Source organism: Paramisgurnus dabryanus, chromosome 22 (genome assembly GCF_030506205.2).
Source record: "Paramisgurnus dabryanus chromosome 22, PD_genome_1.1, whole genome shotgun sequence".
Lineage (NCBI taxonomy): Eukaryota > Metazoa > Chordata > Actinopteri > Cypriniformes > Cobitidae > Paramisgurnus > Paramisgurnus dabryanus.
In genome coordinates, this window is record NC_133358.1 from 232,415 (window position 1) to 258,812 (window position 26,398).

General features: G+C 40.1%; 1 protein-coding gene across 2 annotated transcripts in view; it reads right to left on the reverse strand.

Annotated features, from left to right (window-relative positions):
• The window catches only part of cdh19 (cadherin 19, type 2), a 377,589-nt gene that overhangs the window by 60,193 nt on the left and 290,998 nt on the right, over positions 1 to 26,398 (reverse strand). For both annotated transcript variants that reach the window (XM_065287947.2, XM_065287949.2), the window contains exon 10: positions 9,573 to 9,690. In XM_065287947.2, coding sequence (XP_065144019.1) covers positions 9,573 to 9,690 — 118 coding nt within the window. The remainder of the gene's footprint in view (positions 1 to 9,572; positions 9,691 to 26,398) is intronic.

Genomic DNA, 26,398 nt, shown 5'->3' on the forward strand with positions numbered 1-26,398 from the left:
CGTCAGAACTTAATCAAGTATGGATTTTTGTGCAAACAAACAATTACAAGTGATTTCCAGAGGACTCACAACATATCTGCGGACATAGCAAGAGAACCGGGATCTCCGTGGATCGTTGTCGGGTCCAACATACGACGCAGGTGGCGGAGAGAGAGAAAGCAAAAGCGTGGATGCCGAGCAGGCCTACTCGCCCGGATACGTAAACAACCGTTTAAACCACCGCTTCCCAGTATCTTTCTCACCAATGCACGATCAATAACTCATAAAATGGATGAGTTGGAGTTACAGCTGGCAACAAATCGCCTTGTTCGGGACTGTTGTGTTATGATAATAACGGAAACCTGGCTGCACACGCAAATTCCTGACGCAGCGGTCCAACTACCAGAACGCACAATCCACCGGCTGGACAGAAACAAGGACTCGGGAAAGAGCAGGGGAGGAGGACTTTGTATCTATGTACACAATAACTGGTGTAACAATAGCAATATTATAGATACATACTGTTCACCGGATTTAGAGGCAATGTCTGTTATGAGTAGACCGTTCTACTTACCGAGAGAGCTAACAGCAGTAGTTGTGAGTGCCGTTTACATCCCACCAGATGCTAACGCGAACGCAGCTCTCACCCAACTACATAACACTATAGATAAACACCAACGAAACTACCCAGATGGAGTGCACATCATAGCAGGTGATTTTAATCGGACATGTTTAAAAACAGTTCTACCTAAATTCACCCAGTATGTTAAATGTGCGACCCGAGGGAAAAATACACTGGATCATGTATATTCCAACATTAAAAAAGCCTTCAAAACCTCACTCCTCCCCCACCTGGGACAGTCAGATCACTATTCACTGCTTCTTCTCCCAGCATATACCTCACTGAGGAGAAAAACAAAACCAGTCACAAAGATTATCAAAACTTGGCCTGATGAATCTCTACTTCAGCTGCAGGACTGCTTTGAACGAACCAACTGGGAGGTTTTTGAACATCAAGACCTGCAACAATACACAGAATCTGTTTTATTCTACATTAAAAACTGTACAGAAATTGAATTGACTGTAAATAAAACGATTTGAGTGTTTCCAAATCAAAAACCATGGATGACACGGGAAGTACAGTCTTTACTTAAAGCACGTGAAGCCGCTTTTAGGTCTGATGACAAAGCCTTGTACAGCACTGCTAGATCTAACTTAAGGAGAGGCATTAAACTCGCCAAAGAAAACTATAAAAAGAAAATAGAGGACCACCTCACAAACAAAAATCCAAGAAGAGTGTGGCAGGGCATTCAGAGTATTACCAATTACAAAAATAAAAACCACAGCAACACTACCACTGATGCCTCACTGGCAGAGGAACTCAACCATTTCTTTGCTCGTTTTGAGGTTAAGCAACCCACAACAAATTTCGCACATTCACCAACTTCCGGCACCCACCATCTCACACTACAGGAACATGAGGTAAGAAGAGTTCTCAAAACTGTAAATACAAGAAAGGCCGCTGGTCCGGATGGAGTAATTGGCAAAGTACTCAAAGCCTGTGGAAACCAGCTAGCTGGAATCTTTACAAAGATCTTCAACCATTCGCTGTCATCAGCCATCATACCACCCTGCTTAAAATCAGCCACTATCATCCCTGCTCCTAAGAAAGCAGTCATCAGCAGCTTAAACGATTACAGACCAATTGCACTAACACCACTAATCATGAAGTGCTTCGAGAGATTAGTCTCCCAACACATCAAAAGTAACCTTCCTCCCACACTTGATCCATACCAGTTAGCTTATAGAGCAAATACGTCCACAGATGATGCAATCTCCATTGCCCTTCACACTGCACTCAACCACCTCGAACAACAGGGAACCTATGCAAGAATGCTCTTCATTGATTATAGTTCTGCATTTAACACAATAATTCCGGACATTTTAATAAATAAATTATTTGCACTGGGCCTCTCCCCCTCCATCTGCATATGGATAAAGGACTTTCTCACAAATCGCCCACAAACTGTGAAGCTTGGCTCCCACCTCTCTCCTACCATCATGCTCAGCACCGGCTCTCCACAAGGCTGTGTTTTGAGCCCCCTACTCTACTCTCTGTATACATATGACTGTACCCCCACTTATTCCACCAACTCCATTATCAAATTTGCAGATGACACCACAGTGATTGGACTCATTTCAGGAGAAGATGAATCAGCCTACAGAGACGAAGTCCGGAAATTGGAGGAGTGGTGCTCTGTAAATAACTTGACCCTGAACACCTCCAAGACAAAAGAGCTTATTATGGACTTCCGAAGGCATCACAGTGAACCAGCCCCACTCTACATCAATGGGGAATGTGTCGAAAGGGTAAACACCTTCAAATTCTTGGGAGTACACATATCCAACACCTTGGGCCCTATCTTGCACCCAGCGCAATTGACTTTGTCAGTGACGCATGTATCATTCGTATTTTGCGCCGGCGCACAGCGGGGTTTTTCCCTCCACAGATGCACGTCAGCAAACTAGGGAATGAACTTGCGCTCCCTGGGCGGTTCAGCGCAAAAAGGAGGTGTGTTGCGGCGCAAACCATCTCTTATGCTATTTTGCAGTTTCAAAAAACAATTGCGCTACTAACCAAAAAAAACTAGTTTAAAGTCAGTGGCGCGTTGCGCGTGGTTCATTATGCTATTTTAAGGGCGCATGCTTGACCATAATGTATAGCGTGCACAACGCGCATACACTTTGCTTATCTAATCTACACAGATGCAACAGTTATTTTTGCAAATCATAAATTGTTACACTTAAAAATATTAATACACGAGATAAGGGGAATCATAGTGGTGAGCATTGTGGTGATAGTTTTTATTTATTCTCATGCAAATAACGATTAAAATATTTTCATAACTTTGTTGAGTGGCTGTATTACGTTTATTTTATGTAAATAATAGTTAAAATGTTTTCATAAGAAACCTTAATGTATATGAACTTGATTTGTAAGAGTACTTTGGGGTTGGACCTTGCTTGCGTTTCTTGGGTCCGATTTCAAAGCCCCCAAACCCTTTCAGCGGTGAGGGTGGACGCAGCGATGTCCTCTGCTGGCGTCAGGTCCTGAGGCAGATCCACCTCCCGTTACACGGCGTGCCCGATTTATGCTGGCAAGCGTGGGATTCCCCCGTACAAGGACGTCGGTCTCCTCGGCTGTGAACCGCTCCTGGCGTGCGCCTGGTAAATCCGTCATAATAATAGCAACCTGCCATGGAACTTGCGCCCTTGCGTTTAAAGGGAATGTTGGCTAGCGTTCTGATTGGTTTATTTGACGTTACGCCCAAACCACACCTATGAATAATGAACCTACTTCAGACCAACCCCTTATTGATTTGCGCCCGGCGCAAGAGTTATTTCTCACGCCGGGAAAATAGCAACAGCGCCCAAGATCCGCCCACAAACTCACTTGCGCGTTGCGCTTCGCACTTGCGTTTCAGATCGTTAAAATAGGGCCCCTTGTCTTGGTCTACTAACACCTCCGCAACCATCAAAAAAGCACAACAATGGCTGCACTTCCTCAGAGTGCTTAGGAAGAACAACTTTGAAAGTAAGCTGCTAGTGTCATTTTACCGCTCTACCATAGAGAGTGTGTTAGTGTACTGCATTTCAGTATGGTACTCCAGCTGCACTGCATCAGACAAGAAAGCACTTCAAAAAATTGTCAACACAGCTCAAAAAATCACCGGCTGTCCACTACCCTCCCTGGAAAGCATCGCCCACTACCATTATCTCTCTAGGGCCAAAAACATCATCAAGGACACAACCCACCCAGGACATCACCTGTTCAATCTTCTTCCATCTGGCAGACGCTACAGGTCATTACGAGCAAAAACCGTACGCTTACAAAACAGTTTCTTCCCAGTTGCTATTAGGACTTTAAACTCATAATGCATTAATCTCAACAGCATGTCAACCATGCTATTCTGTCATAGTCACTCATTTCACCAAAATCTCTTCTAAATGTCTGAAATATGCTCTGTGTACACTTATTTATGTAATACTTGAAAGGTCAAAGTGCAATTTCATTCAGGGTCACTTTACTAAGTAGTCACTTTACTTATAATCAAAAGTCACTTTATATTAAAATGTCACTTTATATGTTGGTGTTCATATGTTTACTGTCTTTGGTCCTCGTTTATTGTCTGTGGTTATATGTTGATATTGAAACACCTATCAGGAGTAGCACAACTAATTTCATTGTATGTAATGCAATGACAATAAAATCATTCAATTCAATTCAATTCTCCCACAGGCCAAAACATGCAATTTAGGCAAATTGGAGATGCCAAATTATCCCTCCCCCAACCTGTGTCTGGATTAACTTGTTTGAATAAGAATTAACCATAGATGCTGGAATGAGGTAAATAAAGAAAGAAAGTTATACAGTAATATAGGTATAATTTATTTATATAGATATTACTATGTTTAAAATGTGCCATTACCTTTATTTGTTTGGATTATATTTTAGCTATATTTTAAATAAACAACAAACAAAACATTTCATTCTTTGAGTTACCTCCTGCCTGAAAAGCTCATTATGAAGCTCAATATGTGAGTTTTTGAAAATCAATTGTCTTTAAAACAACATATTGTTTTATGTGAATGAGCTAACAGGAAGATTTTCACATAATTTTGAAGAAAAAAACCTAGACTACAAGATGAGTTCTTTGAGCTTTATGAAAACATGTTTAGAATGGGTTTTGTGGCTTTGTTTCATTAGCCATGTTTTCATCACAATGATGTAATGTGCATTTTTAAGTATCACATCAAAAATGAGTGATGGAAACACCAAATTTCAAATAAAAATTCGTTAATTCACAAAAAAGTTTTTACGCTAGCTAGAGGTGGTTTTTTGACTCGTATAAAAAAGAGTAAATGTGAATAATGGGAGATGGAAATGCATTTGTCGGATAAATTCTGATGTAGCGAACATTTAACCCACTGGGCAAACCGTCTAGCGGAGGGGTGCCCAAGCTTTGTCCTGGAGGGCTGATGTCCTGCAAAGTTTAGCTTCAACCCTAACCAAACACACCTGAGGCAGCTAATTAAGGTCTTATTATTTATAACTTGCCCCATTGTGACTAAATGCAGTCCTGTTTCCATTTTCCACGTGTGCCTTGTTTTGTTTACTGTTGGTTACTAGGTTACCAATACCACTCAAACTCAGGTCATTCACTCAAACAACTTGATGGAAACGCACCTAATTCACACTGGTTGTTTTTCCTTTTTGCGCATTTTAAAAATATTTGGGTCACGTTTGGATGGAAACCCAGCTAGTGAATTAAAAATTAGCTTTTCCGAAAACCATGCATAAACTTTTTCTCTGTAAACATGTACATTTTCTCACCTAATACTGTAGCCCAGTTTGTGCTGAACAAATTTTTATATGAGACTTGCGATTATTATGTTTTTAAGCAAATGAAAAAGCACAAATGCAGGTCAAAACTTCCCAAAGGCCAACCCAAACCCTCGGACTCCTGAGGGTTAATCATGATTTCAACATGGTTCAACAAAAGCAAACCTCGGGAGTGACAATAAAGTCACTTAAAAGCAATATAAAGACTGAGAACAAGACAAGACACATGAGAGATGTGATTTAAAATCTGGGTTATTCAAATATTCATTTTTTAACTATTCCTAAAAATGAATATAAACTTTACAATATTCAAGATCTGAAAACATTTCAACTTTTTGTTAGTTTGTCTGGTTTAGTTTTCGAAAACATTTCAATTTTTTGTTAGTTTGTCTGGTTTAGTTTTCAGCAAAAAAATGCAATTCAAACATGTATTTTTATTAGGAATTTGGCAGAATTGTTGTTGGTTTTTGATAGAATTGAAACAAAAATCTTAATTTAACTTGAACACATAACTATAAATAATACATTTAGAAAAACTGAAAATAATCTTGAAGTGGAATTTTCAGTATATTGGTAATTATATAGAATAATACCAGGGCTCTCAAGTTTTACCAAAAGTTTGGAGTGAGATTACTTCAGTCAGGGGAGGGGGTATTTGCGACAGTGACCCCTCTGCCCCACCCAATTCTTAAGGCAAGTTTTTGCTAACAGTTTAATTTTAATGTTTTGTTAACAAATCGTTAATAAGCCCCATTGACTTCCATAGTATTCTTTTCCTACTATGGAAGTGATTTGTTTACAAACCTCAAAATATGTTCCTTTGTGTTCCTCAGAACAAAGAAATTATTCAGGTTTGTAACAACATAAGAGTGAGAAAATTATGACAGAATTTTATTTTTGGGTGAACTATCCCTTTAAAGTGCCCTATTTTAACACACTACATAATATAACAATACTTATTTTTTAAATATCTAAATAAATCTGTCAACAGCAATTTCATAAGCTATAACAACAAAATATTAATTAATCTGACATAAAATAACGTTATCAGTTAAGATATTTAATGATATATAAGCCGTTTTGTTTGTTACTTTCCTGAATCTAGTATGTTATTCTAGTCAGTGATATTATTTGTATAATCTCTTTGCTAACTACTGGTTAGATTGCTGAAGGCTAAAGGTTGCTGGCCAAGACAACGATATTAATCCGCCTTTTTTACTCTATAAACTATGTATAACATGCAGCCAACTCTGCTATACTTTTCTCTCTCCCGCTCTGCAACCCCAGCGCGAACTTTGGATCAGTCCATTTCTGATGAAATGATAGGGGTGTTTGGAATGGTCCATGTATTGGGAATATAGTTTCTACATTATTCATTAAATTAATATTGTTCTTCACTCCTCTATTTATGACTTTGTATGCAAAGAGGGAGTGATTGTGATGAGTATTATTATTATAAGGGTTTGTTCAGTTCAGTCGTGTTGTAGTATTTATGTCAAAAACAGAAGTATAACAGTAATCAAAATTGGTTCAGCATATCGGTTATCGGGCACATAAGCATCCAAATATTTGTTATCGGTATCGGTAAAAAAAAAAAAGAGTATTGTCGATCTCTACTTAACATAATCTTAAAAACATAGGTGTCCTAATCGGTGTTATTTTGAGAGGCATGAATATAAACCGAAATGCATTTAACATACTATCTTGCATTATAAAAATGTATACACTTGAAGTAAACTTGTACTCATCTTTCATACAAAGATAGGTTCAAATGTATTACAAGTGGTACCTAAATACATTTTTTTATTACATTTTAACATATTTCATATTAATGTACTAAAGAACAAAAAAATTAACGTATATATTAAGTACAGAATTAGTACATGAAAAAAGAGCACTTTAAGTATATTATGAAATTGTACTTTTTTAACTTGAGCTTACTGTACCCATACAGTATTGCAGAACATTTAATGATGAAAGGGCAATAATAATGAAATGGATCTCTATTACATTAATTTCAGGAAGCCTCGTACTTTTCTTAGTTTCAGGTATATAAAGCTTCTGGTTGCAAAGCTGTTGGAGTTTTTGACTGAATCAATCATAATTTAGCACGAATTTGGCTTTATTCCCCAAAAGTAGCTCTAGTTGTCTTTGATCAAATGCAATGATTTTGTCCAGGAATCGTTAAATCAAAATGCCTAAAAAATTTATTATATCTACTGCATTCGTCGGAGCTTGCTCATCCAACTTCCACTCAGTTAAATCCAGGTTAGTAACAAACGTGCATGCAGGGGGATCATATCAGATTTATCCAGAAACAACTTCTCGTTTCTTTCTGATTGCCTTGTAGGATGCATTACGACTTCATGAGGCGAGGCGCTGCAAGAAACGACAAGTGAATGACATCAGAGTAACGCGAGAGCGATTTGAAAATCAGCCTCCTTTGCAAGATTTCTCACAGTAGTCTTCTGCTTGTCAGTAGTTGCGGCGCAGCGTAAAGTTCAGCACACTTAAAACACTCGAAGCAGACCTGCCTTGTGTATGCCTGTGCCTCGTCCATTACTTGTACTGTATATAGCAGGACAATTTATTTACTTCTCAGCAAGAGTCATAGATTCGCATCAATTAACAGACTCAATTAACAAGAACAACACCACACAGTTTGTATCAGCAACATGAAATTATCCATAGAGATTTCCTATGCTGGTCAGCAGCTAAAACAATCATATAATTAGGTTTGATTTGTGTAATCAAAACACATTATTTTATTAAATTATATACAAGTATTATCCAGTGTTATCCAGTTAAGTCTTCTATTAAGTTTTCTCGATGTGGGCACCATTCTTACATCTCTCTCTCTCTCTCTCTCTCTCTCTCTCTCTGTCTCTCTCTCTCGTCTCTACAATGTCAAATGATCCTGCGTGAGAGCGCGTTCTTGAACTTCTGAGTTTTTTCGCTTGACTTGCATAACTTTCGCAAAGACGCATTTAAAGGGAAAAGCGCATGTTTTTGCGGCAATTGCGCTGCCCGATTTGCGTCATTCGCATTGCCAATGACCATGCAAGGACGTGTCTGATTGCGTCTTTGCATCGACTTTGTATGTAAACTGTTTGCGCAAATCGTTGAACTTGCATTGGTGAGTATGCCCCATAATGAATGGAAACACATTATTCCCTTCATGTCATTGTGCACGCACTAGCGCAGCGGGTACACTAGCAAGAGCAGCGCGAGACCTTCACGGCGTATTCACACGGGGCGAAAGCGTTTACGCTTGACGGAAGGCTTGTCTGAAGCGTGGCCAACAGCCAAACACAGTTGCCGCAGCACATACTCCGGTCTTCCATAAACGTAATTGGCTGGCTCTGCCTAGGTAATTTGCATAAGGCAATCTGATTGGCGGACGCTCGCGTTGTCGCTTGAAAAGTTGAGAAACGTTCAACTTCCAATTTAAACCCTGAATACAAGGTGTGGCATGTGAGTGTGTGAACTGACTGAAATGCGTGTGTCTCACGGTGAATGCGTGAGACTTGAGAGCCCTGTAAAACATTGTGATAATATATTACAATATACTGAATAATACACAAGGTATTGCTGCTTTTCATAAAGTGGGGAATATATGTTAACATATTGCCAGACTGCCTACAGTATGAAGCTGTACCTCTGCAAAGCTTTGACATGTTGACTTTGTGGTTTTTTATTATCACATCACACTAACCACATAGGATTTAATTTGGTGGTGCTTAGATGTCTTATTAGAACTCATTGTATTTGTAAGGTTTTAACCTTTTGCTTAAAATAATCTCCATTTGTTCTACTTTACTTAAACAAATACATGTTGTACGGATGTAGTATTGTTTTGTATTAATGCTTAATATATTTTTTATATGTATCAATATATGCCCATACATTGTTCATGCTTATATTGCAGAATATTCAAAAACATAAGCAATAGATTCCCAAGTATGAAAATGTATTATTTCATATATCACATTATATTATCCAATATATTAACATTTTTGTATGTAAGGGGTGCTTATTTTACACTTATGCTTTTACAATGAGAAGGACAATGACTCATTAATGTGAATATAACAAACAAACTACTAGATATCAACTAGTTTTAATCAGTGATCACAAACTCTTTATTAATATATAACATAGATATCAGAAATTTAATTTTGTGAAGTACCTTGATTGTCTCTGATGGTGAAATTTGGGTTAATGTGTTTGTCAGGGATCATGGAGAAGTAGAAATGATGGCCGCCTTCTGGATCATCCATATCAGTGGCACTGATCAACTCAATGATCTTCAACAGAAACACACAGAGGATAAATAATCTGCATTTGTAATTTTTGATGTATATTATTTTGAATAATTGCATTGTATTTTTAAGAAGCCAAGCTAGACCTAGTTTTGAGGCTGTAGGTCAGGGGTGTCAAACTCAATTTCATCGCGGACCACATCAGCATTATGGTTACTCTCAAAGGGCCAGTTGTATTTGAACGACTGTATGAATGTACAGTATCAACTCTTTTATTACTGTACATTGCATAATTTTCTCTGCATTTGCTTACTATTGGTTTTGTTAATAACTCAATTAATACCTTTGAAAGTAGAAGCCCAGGCAAATAATGACAAAGTGTATAGAGTACAACCATTCTACAGATTATTTAAAAAATAATCTGTTTTACACAAAATAATTAGTTGTACACTCAAAATGTTCTGTTATCCTTCATTGTGCAGGTAATAAATGAGAGGCATTTTAAGATACTAATAAAGAGTTTTACAATCTCCACCATAATATGCATTTATTAGACACATATACTCTCGCTGTCGTAATTTCTTGCTCTCTTTGCAAAAAAGCTGTAATTTTTTACCTGACTTTGAGTGTCTAATTGACTGATGTCTCATGAGTTCAGTGTTGTAGGCTACAGATAAATAGTTTCAATCGTTTATTAAAAGTAATCAATTCAGATAAGTCATTAGTTCGCGTATTTAGCGGGAATAGACACGTTGTAAACTAATCCCAGCTGGACATCGCAAAACATTTCTGTAAATGCACAATGGATGCGCCAGAGCTTGCACGAGAGAGGGAACGAAAAAACAAGCAGATGTCATACGGAGGTGGCATATGCAGCGTCATCAAGCCTGGTTTATTTAAGTTAACTAACCATTACATCCACACGTCATACGCATATTACAACTATTTACTATAAACGAAGAACAATATTTAACTTTATAATTGTTAATATTCTGAAACAAGACAGGCTTGATGACGTATGCAGCCTGGAAATGCGACCTCCGGACGCTGCAGCCTTCGCATTAAGACACTCTAGTAGTGCGCGCATGCGGGGCACTGCTCGTTCTCTCTCCTGCAATCATCAACATTATCACTATAATTACATTACAAACAAACTTTGGCGGGACAAAAATTTGTTTTGGTGGCTGCTAAAAAATCAATGTAGGAAATAACCTGCAAAAAATAAAAGTTACAATAACAATAAAATAATCTGTAAACTCTCGTGGGCCACATAATTAACATAATTTGTAAGCTCTCGAGGGCCAGATGAAATGAGGGGAGGGCCGGATTTGGCTCGCGGGCCTTGAGTTTGACACCCCTGCTGTAGGTCATATAGAGCATTGTTAAATCAGATGGTCTAACCTGCAGAAGATTTCATATTTGCATTACAAGTTCTTCCCACCCACCACTCATGTTACCATAACTGTGTGACACATCCATTGGTAGAGACCTTTTGACAGACTTTTTAACTAATTTGCCACCAGCCTTTTTCGAAAAGTTGCCCGCCAGCTTTTTTTGTAATTTTCACAAAATGTATTCCAGAAAATTTTTATAAACTATAAAATATGAAGAGTTTGGTTCCAAAACGCAATAAATCAATTTTGACTAATTTAGGTAAAAACGTGTTTTCTATACCAAGAAATTGACAAGATGAAAACCACTATTTTCTGTTACAAACTTTCACATAGCATCTTTAGGTTATAATAACATTAAAAATTCTAATTCATAACTTGATTTTCAAAGATTTATTATAAAAACGAACTAGTTTTTCCACAAAATGCTATAAATCTATTGAATCAATGTATAAATGTGCATTCATCTTTGCCATGTTATATTCATTTAGTTGACTAGTGTTATACGCTGATTAAAAAATAAACATTAATGGCATTAATCAAAACACTTACTTTGTCATATTAAGAACACTGGCATTGCTGCGGTTATACTTGATGTCGTCTCTTAACATTTTTCACAGCGATCAGTTGCAAAATGTTTGGTTCTGCTTGATTTTCGTTGACTTTGAGTAAAATAATAGAAAGTTTTTCATGCTAATGTGTTAGCATGACAGAGCTTGATGCTGTCGGGAGAACAAGCACCCATCTCCCGAGTGCCTCTCGCGTAAATGATTATATGTTGATGGCTTACATTTCTTTTCTGTCACAAAAAAACACCACAGGTTTATTAATGCTAATAAAGTATTATTTTGTTTTTGTTTGTTTATTGATCACGAAGTACAAAGTAGATGAGGAAAACTAGGACTCTGTGTACTCAACGCGCCGCCATTGTTTGTTTACAGTGCGTGGAATGGTGCGCTGTAATTTGTGGAGCGGATTTATTGCATTTTTGTAGAAAAGGAGGAGTGGCATTTTGGGAAAAAATGGAGAAAAGATGACAGAATAACACGGCGGATATTGGATTTTGCGTTAAATTAAGAATTTATTTTAAATTCTGACTTGATATAATATGAACTTTTTCTCTGCTTATATAATATATTAAATATGGGCATTTTTCTTTAAAAATACAACATTTTTAGCAAAAAGCTGAAATAATTGCATTTTTGTGGAGGAATTTTGTTAGCAATCAGATTCGGAACAATTATCAAAACATACACAGAGTTTAACATTTGTAAAAAAAATTAGCTTCAGTTTTTTATAAATTGGGTAAGTGTGCCATCTAGTGGATAATCACAGTACATATTAACATAAAACTTCATCAGGAACACTTTTTTATGCAAATGTGTCATGGTTCTGCCATCTTGTCCTTTGTTTTATGACAGACCCATGTTTTGTGTGGGTTCACGTGGTCTCAGTATTGGTTTACTGGTCCACGTGTTCCCTGTGTCTTGTCTCTTTTACCCCGCTCCCTTGTTAGTCTCCCCATTATTGTTTGTTTCTTATCACCTGCTCCCCTCTTAATTTGTTCCCCGTTTAATCCTCTTGTATTCATTGTCCTGTGCTTGTGCATTGTTCCAAATTCTTGTGAGTACGCTGTGTTAAGAAGTCTTGTCTAGTAGAGTTTAGTGTAGTTAGTCTAGTTCATTGTTTAGTGTAATCCTGTTTAGTGTTAAGTGTAGTATAGTTCTTGTCCTGTTTAGTGTTTTTATCCTCTGTATAGTATCTTGTATGTTTGTTTTGCCCCCTCGTGGGTTTTGTTTTCAGTTTCTGTTATAATAAAAGTCTTTTGTGTATATCCACCGCCGTCTGCACTTGGGTTCATCCTACACAATACATAACAAAATGTTTTCTCTTAATTGACTAAATGGCGCGGAAAGTGTTAAAACCTAGATGGAGTCAAATACCAATTTTATGCTACAGTTAATAATGTATTGTTGTCAGTGGCGGCCAGTGACTTCTTCTTCAGTCACTGAATGACAAGGGTCGCTGCACATGTTGTTGGACCTTCAATGTCCACTCTGGTGGTCTAGAAATGCTATTTTTGGCTGTGTCTCGTGGACATGAAGGAGGTAGACAAGAAACATCTCCTAAATGCTCCAATTACCTTGACCGGCCATTTCAGCATCATCCAACAGCTCTTAGCCGCCCTAGAGCAGACTGGGGCCATCATGCCACATTGCCCCTCCGCTATGTCAGCACCTCGGCCTGCTCCTCGCTGAGGCGGTCCTGCTATGGCACTTATCTGAACAGATCGTGCATCGTAGCTCCGTCGAGTTCATCATCTAAAAGCTCTTTTTTTTACCATCTTATTCCTATTTATATAATATAACTTATTAGTTTTACATAGGAATACTTTACCGTGACGATTATTGAGCAGTACTACCACGTGAAACTATTTATCACTAATAAACACCCAGTGTTGTTAGCATATAGCCCGCTAGCATCCACACGGTGGAGGCTGAAGCTAGCATTTTCCGATCTAATGGCGGATTCATCTGATATATGCTTTTCTGACCTATCCTCACCTGAGCGGGAAGCTGTGGAGGAGTTGTTTCCCGGTTTTAGCAGATCCAAGGCGAGGTACAGCGCCCATTTCACCCTGCCTTCCGACGTCCACAAACGAGCAACAAACATGCATTCCACGCGATGCAGCTTCACGGACCGTGAACGACATGAAAGCGATCGGGAAGCTGTGGAGGAACCGCTGCCCGGCCTTCGCAGATTCGGCAAGCCAAACATCACCCTGGCCCCAGACGTTCGCAGGCGACCGAGGGATGTCACAACCGAACACCCCACGCGATGCAGCTCCGGGGACCGCGTTCGGGTAAACGAAGACGCCATCGCCCAGCATGAAAGCGGTAAGACTCCGCTTGTTATTGTAACATGTACTACTTGCCACATGTATAGTTTAGCTTCTGCTGTTAGCATAGAGGGGTTTACATGCACTAAGTGTATTGAAGTATTAAGGTTAACTGAGAAGGTTGCTGAACTAGAATCGCGCATCCGAACGCTAGTCGAGGATAGCAAAACCGCTAATGTTACGGTCGCAAATAATCTATCGAGCGAAAAGACTAATGGCTCGGTTCCGACATCAGATGCTAATATAAATATTACAAATACTGTATCGAGCGCGCATAGTGTTTATCAAAATACACATGGCTCGGTTCCGTCATCAGAGTCAAGTCGGCGGTCAAACTGGGTGACTGTTAGGCGGCATAGTCATATAAGGCGTCCTTCTAAGACCCATAACGTAACGACAATTTCTAACAGATTCGATCCCCTAAGGAGTATACCAGCTGAAACACCTTTTAAAAGTGCCCTGGACATTGGAGATTCTATACTCAGGAACACTAACATTGAGGCTCCAAACACCATAGTCGACTGTATACCGGGAGCCAGAACGTCTGACATTAGATCCAAACTTAAAGTGCTGGCTAATGCTAAGCGGAAGTTTTCTAAGATTGTTATTCACGCCGGCACGAATGACACTAGGCTCCGCCAGTCGGAAATCACCAAAGATAATATTAAGGAGATGTGTGAAATTGCAAAAACAATGTCAGACAATGTAATATGCTCTGGTCCCCTCCCCGCCTACCGGGGAGATGAAACACATAGTAGATTAGTGTCTCTCAATGGATGGATGTCAAAGTGGTGCCCTCAGCATAACGTAGGGTTTATAGACAATTGGAAGCATTTCTGGGGAAGACCATTTCTCCTAACCCGAGATGGCCTTCATCCGTCATCGGAAGGAAGTGCTATACTCACTAAAAATCTGATCAATAGTCTTAATTCTGATATAGTATGACTATCCAGGGCCCAGGTCAGGAAACAGACGGATCGGCTTAACCGTCCATCTGTTAGCTGCCGTGATATGTCAAGACCACTTATATCCCAGCACTTCGAGTCAATCTTACCGAAATATCAGCACATTTCAACTGTATCTGTTCCCCGAACAAATAAATACAGGGCACCGCTTGTTACATCTGGTACAAATCTGATTCAAATAAAATTAGAAAACAATACATTAACAGATGAATCTCGAATCTTAAAATTCGGCCTTCTTAACATTAGATCGCTTACCAATAAAGAACCTATTGTCAATGAAATAATTACAGACCAAAACTTAGATGTACTCTGTTTAACAGAAACCTGGCTTAAAGCAGACGACTACATTAGTTTAAATGAATCCACCCCACAAGACTATTATTATAAACACGAACCTCGATTAAAGGGGAGAGGGGGTGGTGTAGCTACAATATACAACACAATGTTTAAAGTAAACCAAAAATCTGAGCTAAAATTTAAATCATTTGAAGTAATGTTGTTAAATATGGAAATAACTGATCGTAACCACAAACAGCTTTCTTTTGCTTTAGCGACAATCTATAGACCACCGGGCCACCATGCAGATTTCCTTAATGAAATAGCAGATTTCCTATCTGAGCTTGTAGTCACTGTAGATAAAGCTCTTATTGTTGGTGATTTTAATGTCCATGTGGACAACCCAAAAGACGCATTAGGACGTGCGTTTATAGATGTTCTAAATTCTCTCAATATTAGACAAAACGTGACAGGGCCAACGCATACTCGTAATCACATATTAGACTTAATTCTGTCACTCGGACTCAATATTAATGACGTCGAAATATCACCTCAGAGTGATGCAGTTTCTGACCATTACCTTGTGTCATACACTGTACTTCTAAATAGGATCACTCAATCCACAACATGCTACCGACTAGCCAGAACAATAATTTCCACCACTAAAGATAGCTTTATTAGCACTCTTCCAGATCTGTCCCAAATGAAACATGTAGCAGATAACTGTGACGATCTAGATATTGAAATAGAAAACCTAAACAATGTCTGTTCTAACACACTGGATGCCGTTGCTCCCATTCGAAAAAAGAGATTCAAAGAAAAACCACCAGCTCCATGGTATGACCATCACACAGCAGCCCTTAAAAAGGCAGCTAGAAAAATGGAAAGAAATTATAGAAGCACAAAGTTAGAAGTATGGCGCGCAGCATGGAAACAGAGTGTTAAACACTACAGACAGGCTATTAAAACCGCCAGATCTACATATCTTAGCAAGCTTATAAATGAGAATCATAATAACCCTCGTTTCCTCTTTAGCACAGTTGCGAAACTGACTAGAAACAAAGAACAAACAGAAACCAATAGTAAACTTCAACACAATAGTAACGACTTCATGAACTTCTTTTCTAACAAAATTTCGGCTATTAGGGAAAACATCGTAGCTACCCAGGCAGCCACCACTCTACCCATTAGTTCACTTAACACTAGACTACCATACGAACATCTTGATTCATTTAAACCTACTACAATAGATGAGCTCTCTAAACTAGTCACATCATCCAAATCATCGTCCTGTATATTAGACCCCGTTCCCACAAAACTACTTAAAGAAGTATTCCCTGTAGTGTCAACCCCGGTTCTAAATATCTTTAACTCATCGCTAGAAATAGGATACGTTCCAACAGCTTTCAAACTAGCAGTTATTAAACCGCTGATTAAAAAACCACAGCTTGACCAAGGAGAACTTAATAACTTTAGACCAATCTCAAATCTCCCTTTTCTTTCGAAAATATTAGAAAAGGTAGTGGCAAGCCAGTTACGCACATTCTTGACAAATAATAGTACATATGAAAAGTTCCAATCAGGATTCAGGCCCCACCATAGCACAGAGACAGCGTTGCTTAGAGTTACAAATGACCTCCTATTAACATCCGATCGTGGTGAAATCTCAATTCTTATATTACTAGACCTTAGTGCAGCATTTGACACAATAGACCACAGAATCCTACTCAATAGACTAGAAAACTATGTTGGTATCAGTGGTCAGGCGCTAGCCTGGTTTAGGTCATATCTAACCAATCGCTATCACTTTGTTTATGTAAATGAGGAAGAGTCATATCACTCCCTGGTTAAATACGGTGTACCGCAGGGATCAGTTTTAGGTCCTATCCTGTTCTCGTTATACATGTTACCCCTAGGAGACATTATCAGGAAACACAACATAAGTTTTCACTGCTATGCGGATGATACCCAGCTTTACATCTCCTCGCATCCCAGCGAAACACACACGTTTTCTAAGCTAAAAGACTGCATTAGCGATGTTAGTGACTGGATGGCACATAACTTTCTTAAGCTCAACTCCAATAAGACAGAGGTACTTATTATTGAACCAAATCGCTACAAACATAATATGTCAGATTACAAATTGCACATAGATGGCTGTACTGTGGTGCCATCTTCCACGGTTAGGAACTTAGGTGTGATGTTCGACAGCAACTTATCCTTTGATAGTCATATCGCCAACGTCTGCCGCACAGCATTCTTCCATCTTAGAAATATCTCAAAAATACGCCATATACTGTCTACATCTGACGCAGAGAAGCTTATTCATGCTTTTATGACCTCTAGAATAGACTATTGTAACTCGCTACTCGGGGGATGCCATTCAAATCAGGTCAACAAGCTTCAGCTAGTTCAAAACGCTTCTGCAAGGGTACTTACTCGATCTAAGAAGTATGACCACATAAGCCCAATTCTGGCATCTTTACACTGGCTACCAGTTAAATATCGCATCCAATTTAAAATATCATTAATCACCTACAAAGCTTTAAATGGCTTAGCACCCTCATATCTTAGAGAATTACTATCAGAATACAATCCATCACGCACACTACGGTCGCAAAATTCTGGCCTATTGATTATCCCTAGACTATCAAAAGTGTCTAAAAGTGGAAGATCCTTTTCCTACTTAGCCCCTAAGCTCTGGAATGATTTACCAACCGATGTCCGAGAATCAGACACAGTCGATCATTTTAAATCTAGACTTAAAACTTTTCTCTTCAACAAAGCATTCGCATAATTTGTCTAGTAAAGGTTCTTAACTCGCAATAGTTATTTTCACGGAACAAAGCACTCACGGTCATAACACAGACCAACCAAATAAATAAATAAAAACCTTTTCTACATGAACACTTAAAATGAATTGCATTAAATAGTTTGCCACCGTTTGCCACTGAACCTGCATTAACGACGACAGTGGGGCTTTCGGCCTTAGTCAAACGGTTTGGCACGTATGGTCGGGTTGCGATTTTGGTGCTTTCGTGTGTCTTGTGAATAGTATGCCATACAGACCCGTTTGCCACTGAACCTGCATTAACGACGACAGTGGGGCCTCCAGCCTTAGTCAAATGGGTTGGTATGTATGGTCGGGTTGCGTTTTTCGCGCTTTCGTGTGTCTTGTGAATAGTATGCCATACATACCCGTTTGCCACTGAACCTGCATTAACGACGACAGTGGGGCCTCCAGCCTTAGTCAAACGGGTTGGCACGTATGGTCGGGTTGCAATTTTGGCGCTATCGTAAGTCTTATGAATAGTATGCCATACAGACCCGTTTGCCACTGAACCTGCATTAACGACGACAGTGGGGCCTCCAGCCTTAGTCAAACGGGTTGGTATGTATGGTCGGGTTGCGTTTTTCGCGCTTTCGTGTGTCTTGTGAATAGTATGCCATACAGACCCGTTTGCCACTGAACCTGCATTAACGACGACAGTGGGGCCTCCAGCCTTAGTCAAACGGGTTGGCACGTATGGTCGGGTTGCGATTCTGGCGCTATCGTAAGTCTTATGAATAGTATGCCATACAGACCCGTTTGCCACTGAACCTGCATTAACGACGACAGTGGGGCTTCCGGCCTTAGTCAAACGGGTTAACAAGTATGGTCGGGTTGCGATGTTTTTGGCGTCTTCTCCTGGTCCTGTAAATGGTATACAATATAGACCCGTTTGCCACTGAACCTGCATTAACGACGACAGTGGGGCTTTAGGCCTTAGTCAAACGGGTCGTCAGGTTTCACTTTCTCTTAAAGATCGGAAGGTGACCCTTATTTACCATATATACCCTCACATTGGGCCCCCAATTTGCTAAATCCTCAACTGTGGATAACATAATTATGCCGCAATATTTAGTCTGTCTGGAACTAAGCTGAGTTAAACCACATCACTGTGTGACACTTCAATACATATGAACGGCTGCTACGCTAATACGATTTTGTTTTTCTCTCCCTGTCTCGTCCTCGACCCGAGGACGAGACAAACAGACCCAGTCCCGGTAGATGTGAAAGTCGGCACACCTCTGATCTACTGGCCGTCCTTCAACGTTATGCCCAGCTGATACCTGACCAACGATCACCGGCAGAACCGCTTCATCTCCGCTAAATCTCCATTTCCGTTCTCCCAAGGGTTTTTCCCTCCTAGGACTTATTTTTCCTCGGATAAAAGCCCGGGGTTTTTTTTTTTCTCCTAGGGGGTTTTTCACCCCGGGGAGGCAGCCTTTTTGGGCTTTACCTAGCTTCCTCTTCTATACGTTGCTTTAGTAATACGTGCAATTATAATATTGAGTCATAGCCGCAGCAAATTTAACTGCTCATGCTATCATGTATTCTGTTGTGCTATCTGTCGTTTTCTGTGCTTTTCACTGCTTCTATTTATGTACAGCTGCTTTGAAACAATTGACTTTTGTGAAAAGCGCTATATAAATAAAATTGAATTGAAAAATTGAATTGAATTATCATTCCTCCAACAGCTCAAGAGCAAAGCAGCTCTAGGAACCCGCAGTAAGTAGTTTGGCCCTGGGTCAGGCGACCTGGAGATGGAGGGAATCGCTCTTGGACATAGTAAAAACACTTCCCCCCCAGTGGAGGGCAGCGTTGAGTTTTCCTTTTTTTTCTCTTCCACCAGCTTTTTTAACTGGTACACGTGAAAACCCCACAAGAACAAACTCCACCGGTATCTGTCTTCAGAGGTATTCGGGAGCCACAGACGGACACAAAACCCTATGTTCTCCCCTAACTCCACTGACAGCGGGTGTGTCACAGCAGTCAGGTCTCTCACAACGTAGTGTTGCGACCGGTCCTGGACCTGCGTTCGCTGAATCGTGCACTTCACTAGTTGCCATAAACACAAAAGCATATTTCAATCCATTCGTCCAAACGATTGGTTCGCAGCCATCGACCTGAAAGACGCATACTTTCATTTCTCGATACTCCCCTGAGCATATCAGTACAAAGTCTTACCATTCTGGCTTTTGCTCTCTTCTTGTGTATTACGAAAGTTGACGAGGGGGCTTTAAAAACCCTGAGAGAGATAGCGGTGTGCGCATTCTAGCGTATATCGATGATTGTGTCATAATAGGGCAGTCTTGTCTGCGAACACACAGAGCATGTGCTCAAACCTGGCCCATCTCAGTCTTCAGGTCAACTGGGAAAAGAGCAAACTTTGCCCCATGCAGAGGATCTCTCTTCTCGGTATGGACCTGGACTCGGACGATTTAACTACATGTCTAACAAAAGCACGTGTACAGTCCATCCTTGTCTCAACACATTAAAAGACAAGAGTGCGGTTCAGCTGAAACAATTTCACAAGCTCCTGGGTCATATGGCTGCATCAGCGGCTATGACACTGCTAGGTCTGCTCCATATGAGACTGCTTCAGCGTTGGCTTAACAACTAAGTCCCAAGGAGAGCATGGCTCATCTGCGTGCATTGGATAATCATTACACTGACGTGCCGTCTCACTTTCACTCCGTGGTCAGACCTGTCATTCCTCAGAGCAGGGGTATCACTGAGACAGGACGACCAAGAAATGGTGTCTAGAACTCTTGCTCCACGCAACAGCACCTCCCTGGAAGATTCCTATGAGGAAGGACCTTCTTTCTCAAGGAGGGGGCACATTATGGCACCCACCCCCCCGACTTGTGTGGTCTTTGGACGGGACGCGGAGGTTCAAAGTGATTTACCACAAGCAGTATCTAACAATATATCTACAGCGTGAGCTCCATTAATGAGACAGGCTTAATCGCTAAAATGGAACCTGTTTGTTGACTGGTGTTCTTCTCGTTGAGAAGACCCCTGAGAATTCCAGGACAGTATCGTGCTTTTTTATCTACAGCATTACTTAAAGAGGAGGCTGTCACCATCTACTATTAAAGTGGATATTGCGGCGATATCCGTGCACCATGTTGTCCCTTAATAGAGCCCACTTTGCTCTCTCTAGTATGCGATACACTTCAGAGAGTCACACATATAGACCTATTGGCTATTTAGTGCCATCCAGTGGTACAACTTAGGGTTGGCTCTGCAGAGTTTCCTAGCTCCGCCAGGCAGGATTCGCTTTCCAGTTCACCTAGTTCACTATCTTGGGTTTTGAAACAAGTGGTGACAGGCCTTCTCCTGTAAGCCCAGGTTCCGCCTCTTTTAGATAGAAGTCAGTAGGTTTTAGGCAGGCACTGGAAGGGTCAGCTTCAGTAGCGCTTTGACAGGGATTCCAAATTTGTCAGTCACGACGTGACGTCGTAGTGACCGACTGAAAGGGAACGTCTCTGTTGCGTATGTTCAGTTTGCTGTTCCACTGCTGATACCGGCCGGGCCCTACGTGCTCGGCTTTCTCAGCAAAAGGATTAATTTGGTAACTGCACCTGCCTCTCGTTAATTACTCGTGCGGCAGAGCACCACCGGCAGATGCAAGTACCTGCATGCCAAGTTCATTGCCGTTTAAATAGTTTCTCGAAGCAGATAGGTCTCTTCAAAGCGGTTCCCAATTTGTCTGTCAAAATGTGACGTCTCTGTTCCTTTCCTTCAGGGAATGAGGGTTACATATGTAACCGAGATGTTCACATGATGCAATGAACACATATTTTGAAATGACGAGCAACACACATGACACTCCAAACACATATTTTTATTTTGCGCCCCTCGGAAGGGAGGGCACCAGACGCCACTGATTGTTGTAAATCAAAAGTATGTAAAGTAGTCCAGATTAACCAAATGTACACCATATATAATAGTAAAACACTGCTATTGTTCTGCACAATACACACTTTTAACCGCTTGACAGGTGTTGCCAACTGTAAGATACAAATTAACATGCTTTATAGAGTACAGTCGCATATGTGGAATTTCTGAATTTACAGTGATGTAACACACTGTCAGAATCAAATGGGCTTTCACGGAACACAGAGAGGCATGCTGGAAGAGATTTTCATTATAAAACAGCTGCTCAAAAAATGATTTTAAGCCCATAATGTGATCGATTTTTCTTTTATGACAAAAATTTGCAGTACATAATGTAAAGATTATGTTCCATGAAGATATTTTGTAAATTTCCTACCGTAAATATATACAAACAAAATTTTTTATAATAATAATTTGTTACATTTATATAGCACTTTTCTGCAGCACTCAAAACGTTTTTTTTTTTTTTGTGGTTTACGGTGAAATATGCATGGTAGTAGATTCTTCAATAAAAACGAAGACGGACAAAGTTAAGAACCTTTACTGTACATCGGCAGTCACTGTACACAAAGCTTCACCTCTTAACATGAACAAAAACACTTCCCAAGTCGGTGTCAGCTCCCCTTTTTACTTCTCAGCCCCACCCCTTAAAGGAACATCAAATTATGGCAGTTACTCAATACATTACACCCCTCTACCCAGTCCATAACATCTGAAAACCTTTTCGGAGGGTGATGCTCTCTTACGGGGTACCTCAGCAATGCAGGACCCCCACAACATTTCAAATTATTTCCATTCTCAGCAAAGCCCTTATTATGGACTCTTTCACACATAATGCAGGTGACTGTGGCTCAGGCATTTCAGATACTACAGCTTCTGGTGAATGTTCAGTGTCGCCATTGGGCACCGGCAAATTGGCCATGGTTGCCACCCTTTTTCGTAGCTGATCAACATGTCTCCTGTGTATCTGTCCATCATTTGCACTGACCAACAAAGGACCCATGAGGCCCACAATAGTCCCAGGCATCCACTTGGAGGCCTTGGTGTAACTCCTCATGTACACTATGTCATTTGGTTTGATTTCCCTGACAATGCCAGGGCACTTTTCAGCATCTAACTCCTGCCCGCGGTGCATGTCACATTCATAATCAGGCAAACCATGCGTTGCAAAAAGAAGTCTCAGTGTATTAATAACAACAGATGATGACATGGAACTCATCAAAGACACCTCTAGCCACTTGCTATGTGAATCAACTACTATGAGAAGTATTTTACCTTGAAATAGTTTACCTCAGCTGTGCACTGTGGTCTTCCATAGATTTACCTGAAAACAGGATATCATCCAGCTATAGTTGAACTCTTGGAATCCCAGCAAACAGAGTGTCCATAAATCTTTGAAATATTAAAATAGTTGTTGACACCCTAAACTGTAATTGTTGAGGTCTGAAAAGGCCATGGTGAGTGTTAATAGTTGGCAAATCTGCTGCTTTGTCGTCCAATGGAAGTTGCTGTTAAGCTTGTTTCAAATCAAGTTTAGTGAAAAATACTCCCCCAGCTAGTTTTGATAAAAGTTCAGATGCTGTGGGTATGGGGTACACATCAGGTTTACTAGCTGTATTCACAGTACAGCGATAGTCACAGCAAATTCTTAGACCCCCATCTCTTTTTTTGCTACAGTCACTATGGGTGTGGCCCATCTTGCATGTCACACCGGCTCAAAAATCCCTCGGGCTACTAATTTATACAGCTCCTCATCTAGCTGCCACCTTAAGGCAAAGTGAACCGGCCGTGCCTTGAAGAAACGTGGGGTAGCTGTGGGTAGGGGTGTGACGGTCATTATATAACCGTGAGACCGACGGTTATAGTTGAACACCGTCATTAGAACTCTATAACCGCCAAAACCGTGTTATTAAAATATTTTTTTTAAACATTTTTTATCATAAAGAATTTTTAAATACTAATTAAAAACAACTGTTAACAGTCTGTGTTACACGCCCCCTCACATTCTCACGCAGTGAAAAATACAGAGCAGAGCAGAGCAGAGAGGACACTGACAACGCACCGACATACAGGATAGACCAGGTTACTTTTCGGTTACTTTTGAGATTAAACATATTAAACAAAGTCTCGCCTTTCAAATCATCTCTTCCTTCTAGTTAATTTATAGCATCAAATAAACATGAATGACCATGAGAAGGAATGTTGTTTTAACCGCGGAAAGGCGTCAGTACACTTCGCTTTTCAAGTTCAAATCCTCCCATGCTAATCTACTAACTCTCTTGAACGCACATTCACTGCTAGTTGTCTTGCTGTTAATTTTAAAGAAACGTAGAGCAAGTAGCTAATCAGTGTCTAGTTTATTCAAACGCCGGGTGAGCACTGTGCAGCGCGTCTGCGGAGAGCGTTTGCTGCGCGTGGCCATTGTGCTTTTACACCGGCTGCGTTTAATAACAATCTCAAGTTCACATTACTTTCTTTTACCTGCATTTATTAGCAAAACCTCTTCAATACGCTTTTTAATTCACATTGTTTTCGTGCTGTTCTGGTCCGTGTAATGACAGATATAGACACAATTACAGACATAAAAAGCCCAATGCACAAATCTGTTTCTCTGAAGATTATTAAAATAGATGATAGACGATTAATTTATGCTGGGCAGAGAGTGACAGCGCAGTCTTCTGGCAACAGTGTGTTTTTTAAATATTTCATTGCTTTCTGTTAAATTGTTCAAAGATATTACTGTTTAAAACACACTTGGCATCACATTCATGATTTTATGGTAAAATGACACTTTCCCGTCAATCCACGAGCATTTAAACGAACAAAACGCCCCCCATCGACGGTTATGTGACGAACCGTCACATTTGACTCACGTCATAACCGTCATCACCAATTCTGAAACCGGCACACCCCTAGCTGTGGGCTCAATGTCAATAGCGATTGGAGGGGCTCTGTTGGTCCCATTGTTCTGAAATACCAGGACAAACCAGTCTCGTCCCAGCAGACTAATGCCCTGCCCTTGAATGACAAATAAAGCACGTGTTTTTTGTGTCCCTCTGTATCTTACGTCCACAAAGATTTTCCTTTCATGCCAAAGTTGCCTGTGACCACTGTTAAGAATTCCTTTGTCTTGAAGCACTTCTGGAGGCTGAACAGGCCATAATGAGTGAAAACACGGTGCTTTATCTGATAAAATAACCTCAGCGTGTATGTTTACCGTTGCATGTATTTTGGATGATCAGTTGTCTTTACAGGCAGTCTTGTTGTCCTTTTTGTCATATGTGAAGTGTGACCAGATTAGACGTTAGCTCTGACATTTTTGTTGTCAATGAGACATCGGACTGGGTGCACTGCAAAACTTTAACGTGTTGCTAACAAGCGAAGTCAACTGAAATCAGCCAAAGCTGGGTAACTAAGACTGTACAACTATATATAATATAAACAACCTGTATATAAATATAATATACAACCTGTATATTAATATAAATCTCTCTGATTGGATTTCTTCCCAACTTGTCCCACAAAATGAGTAGTTCTGAGTGGATATCTATTCCATTCGTCCCTCTTTAACATTTTCGACTAAAGTGTCCGTTATATTTCATTACAGTCTTCATCATGATATCTGACTTTTATTTGGTTTTTATTTAGCTTTTGTCCGTGAAAAAGGTTCATTGACGACATATTTTTCGTCATCGTCTTCGTCTTCATCAACTAAATTAACACTGTTTCAAAACACTGCACACAATCCTGTCATGCAGCATGGCGTCTAACTGATCCCCGAAGGCACAGTGGACAGACAACCGTCTAAGCTCAGCAATGTAGTTAGAAATACTTTGATTGGGTTTCTGCTTACAATTATGGAAGTGAAAACACTGCACAATCTCTGATGGTGCTGGGCTGTAATACCACTTTAAAGCAGCTACAATGTTTGTATAAGTCACATCAGACGAATGTGTCGGGGCCAGCACCGACTGCAATGTGGAGTATGTTTTTGCACCATACACACTCAGTAGCACCGATCATTTCTTGGCATGAGGCTCAATGTCGTTTGCATAAAAAAACATTCCAGTCTTTCAACGTATTCTTCAAAAGAGTAACTTGAACATTCATCAAACTCTTCAATGTGACCCAGAGTAGCCATGTTCTATTTCACTTATCTGTATGTATTACAAATAAAAAAACTGTATAAATACAAACATAAACTCCTGGGCAATCATGAAAAGGCTAAATAAAATAGGTGGGTCTTTAGCAGGGACTTAAAACTAGACAAGGTGGGTGCCGTCCTAATCTCTAATGGCAGGGAGTTCTATAGTCGAGGACCGGCCACTGAAAAGGGACGCTCTCCTCTACGCTTTAGCCATACGTGGGAGATCACCAACATAGCCTGGTCAGATGAACCTAGGCTTCTAATAGGAGAGTATGGACGAAGGAGTTCAGATAAGTAGAGAGGAACGGTGTTATGGAGAGACTTATAGACAAAAAATACAATCTTAAA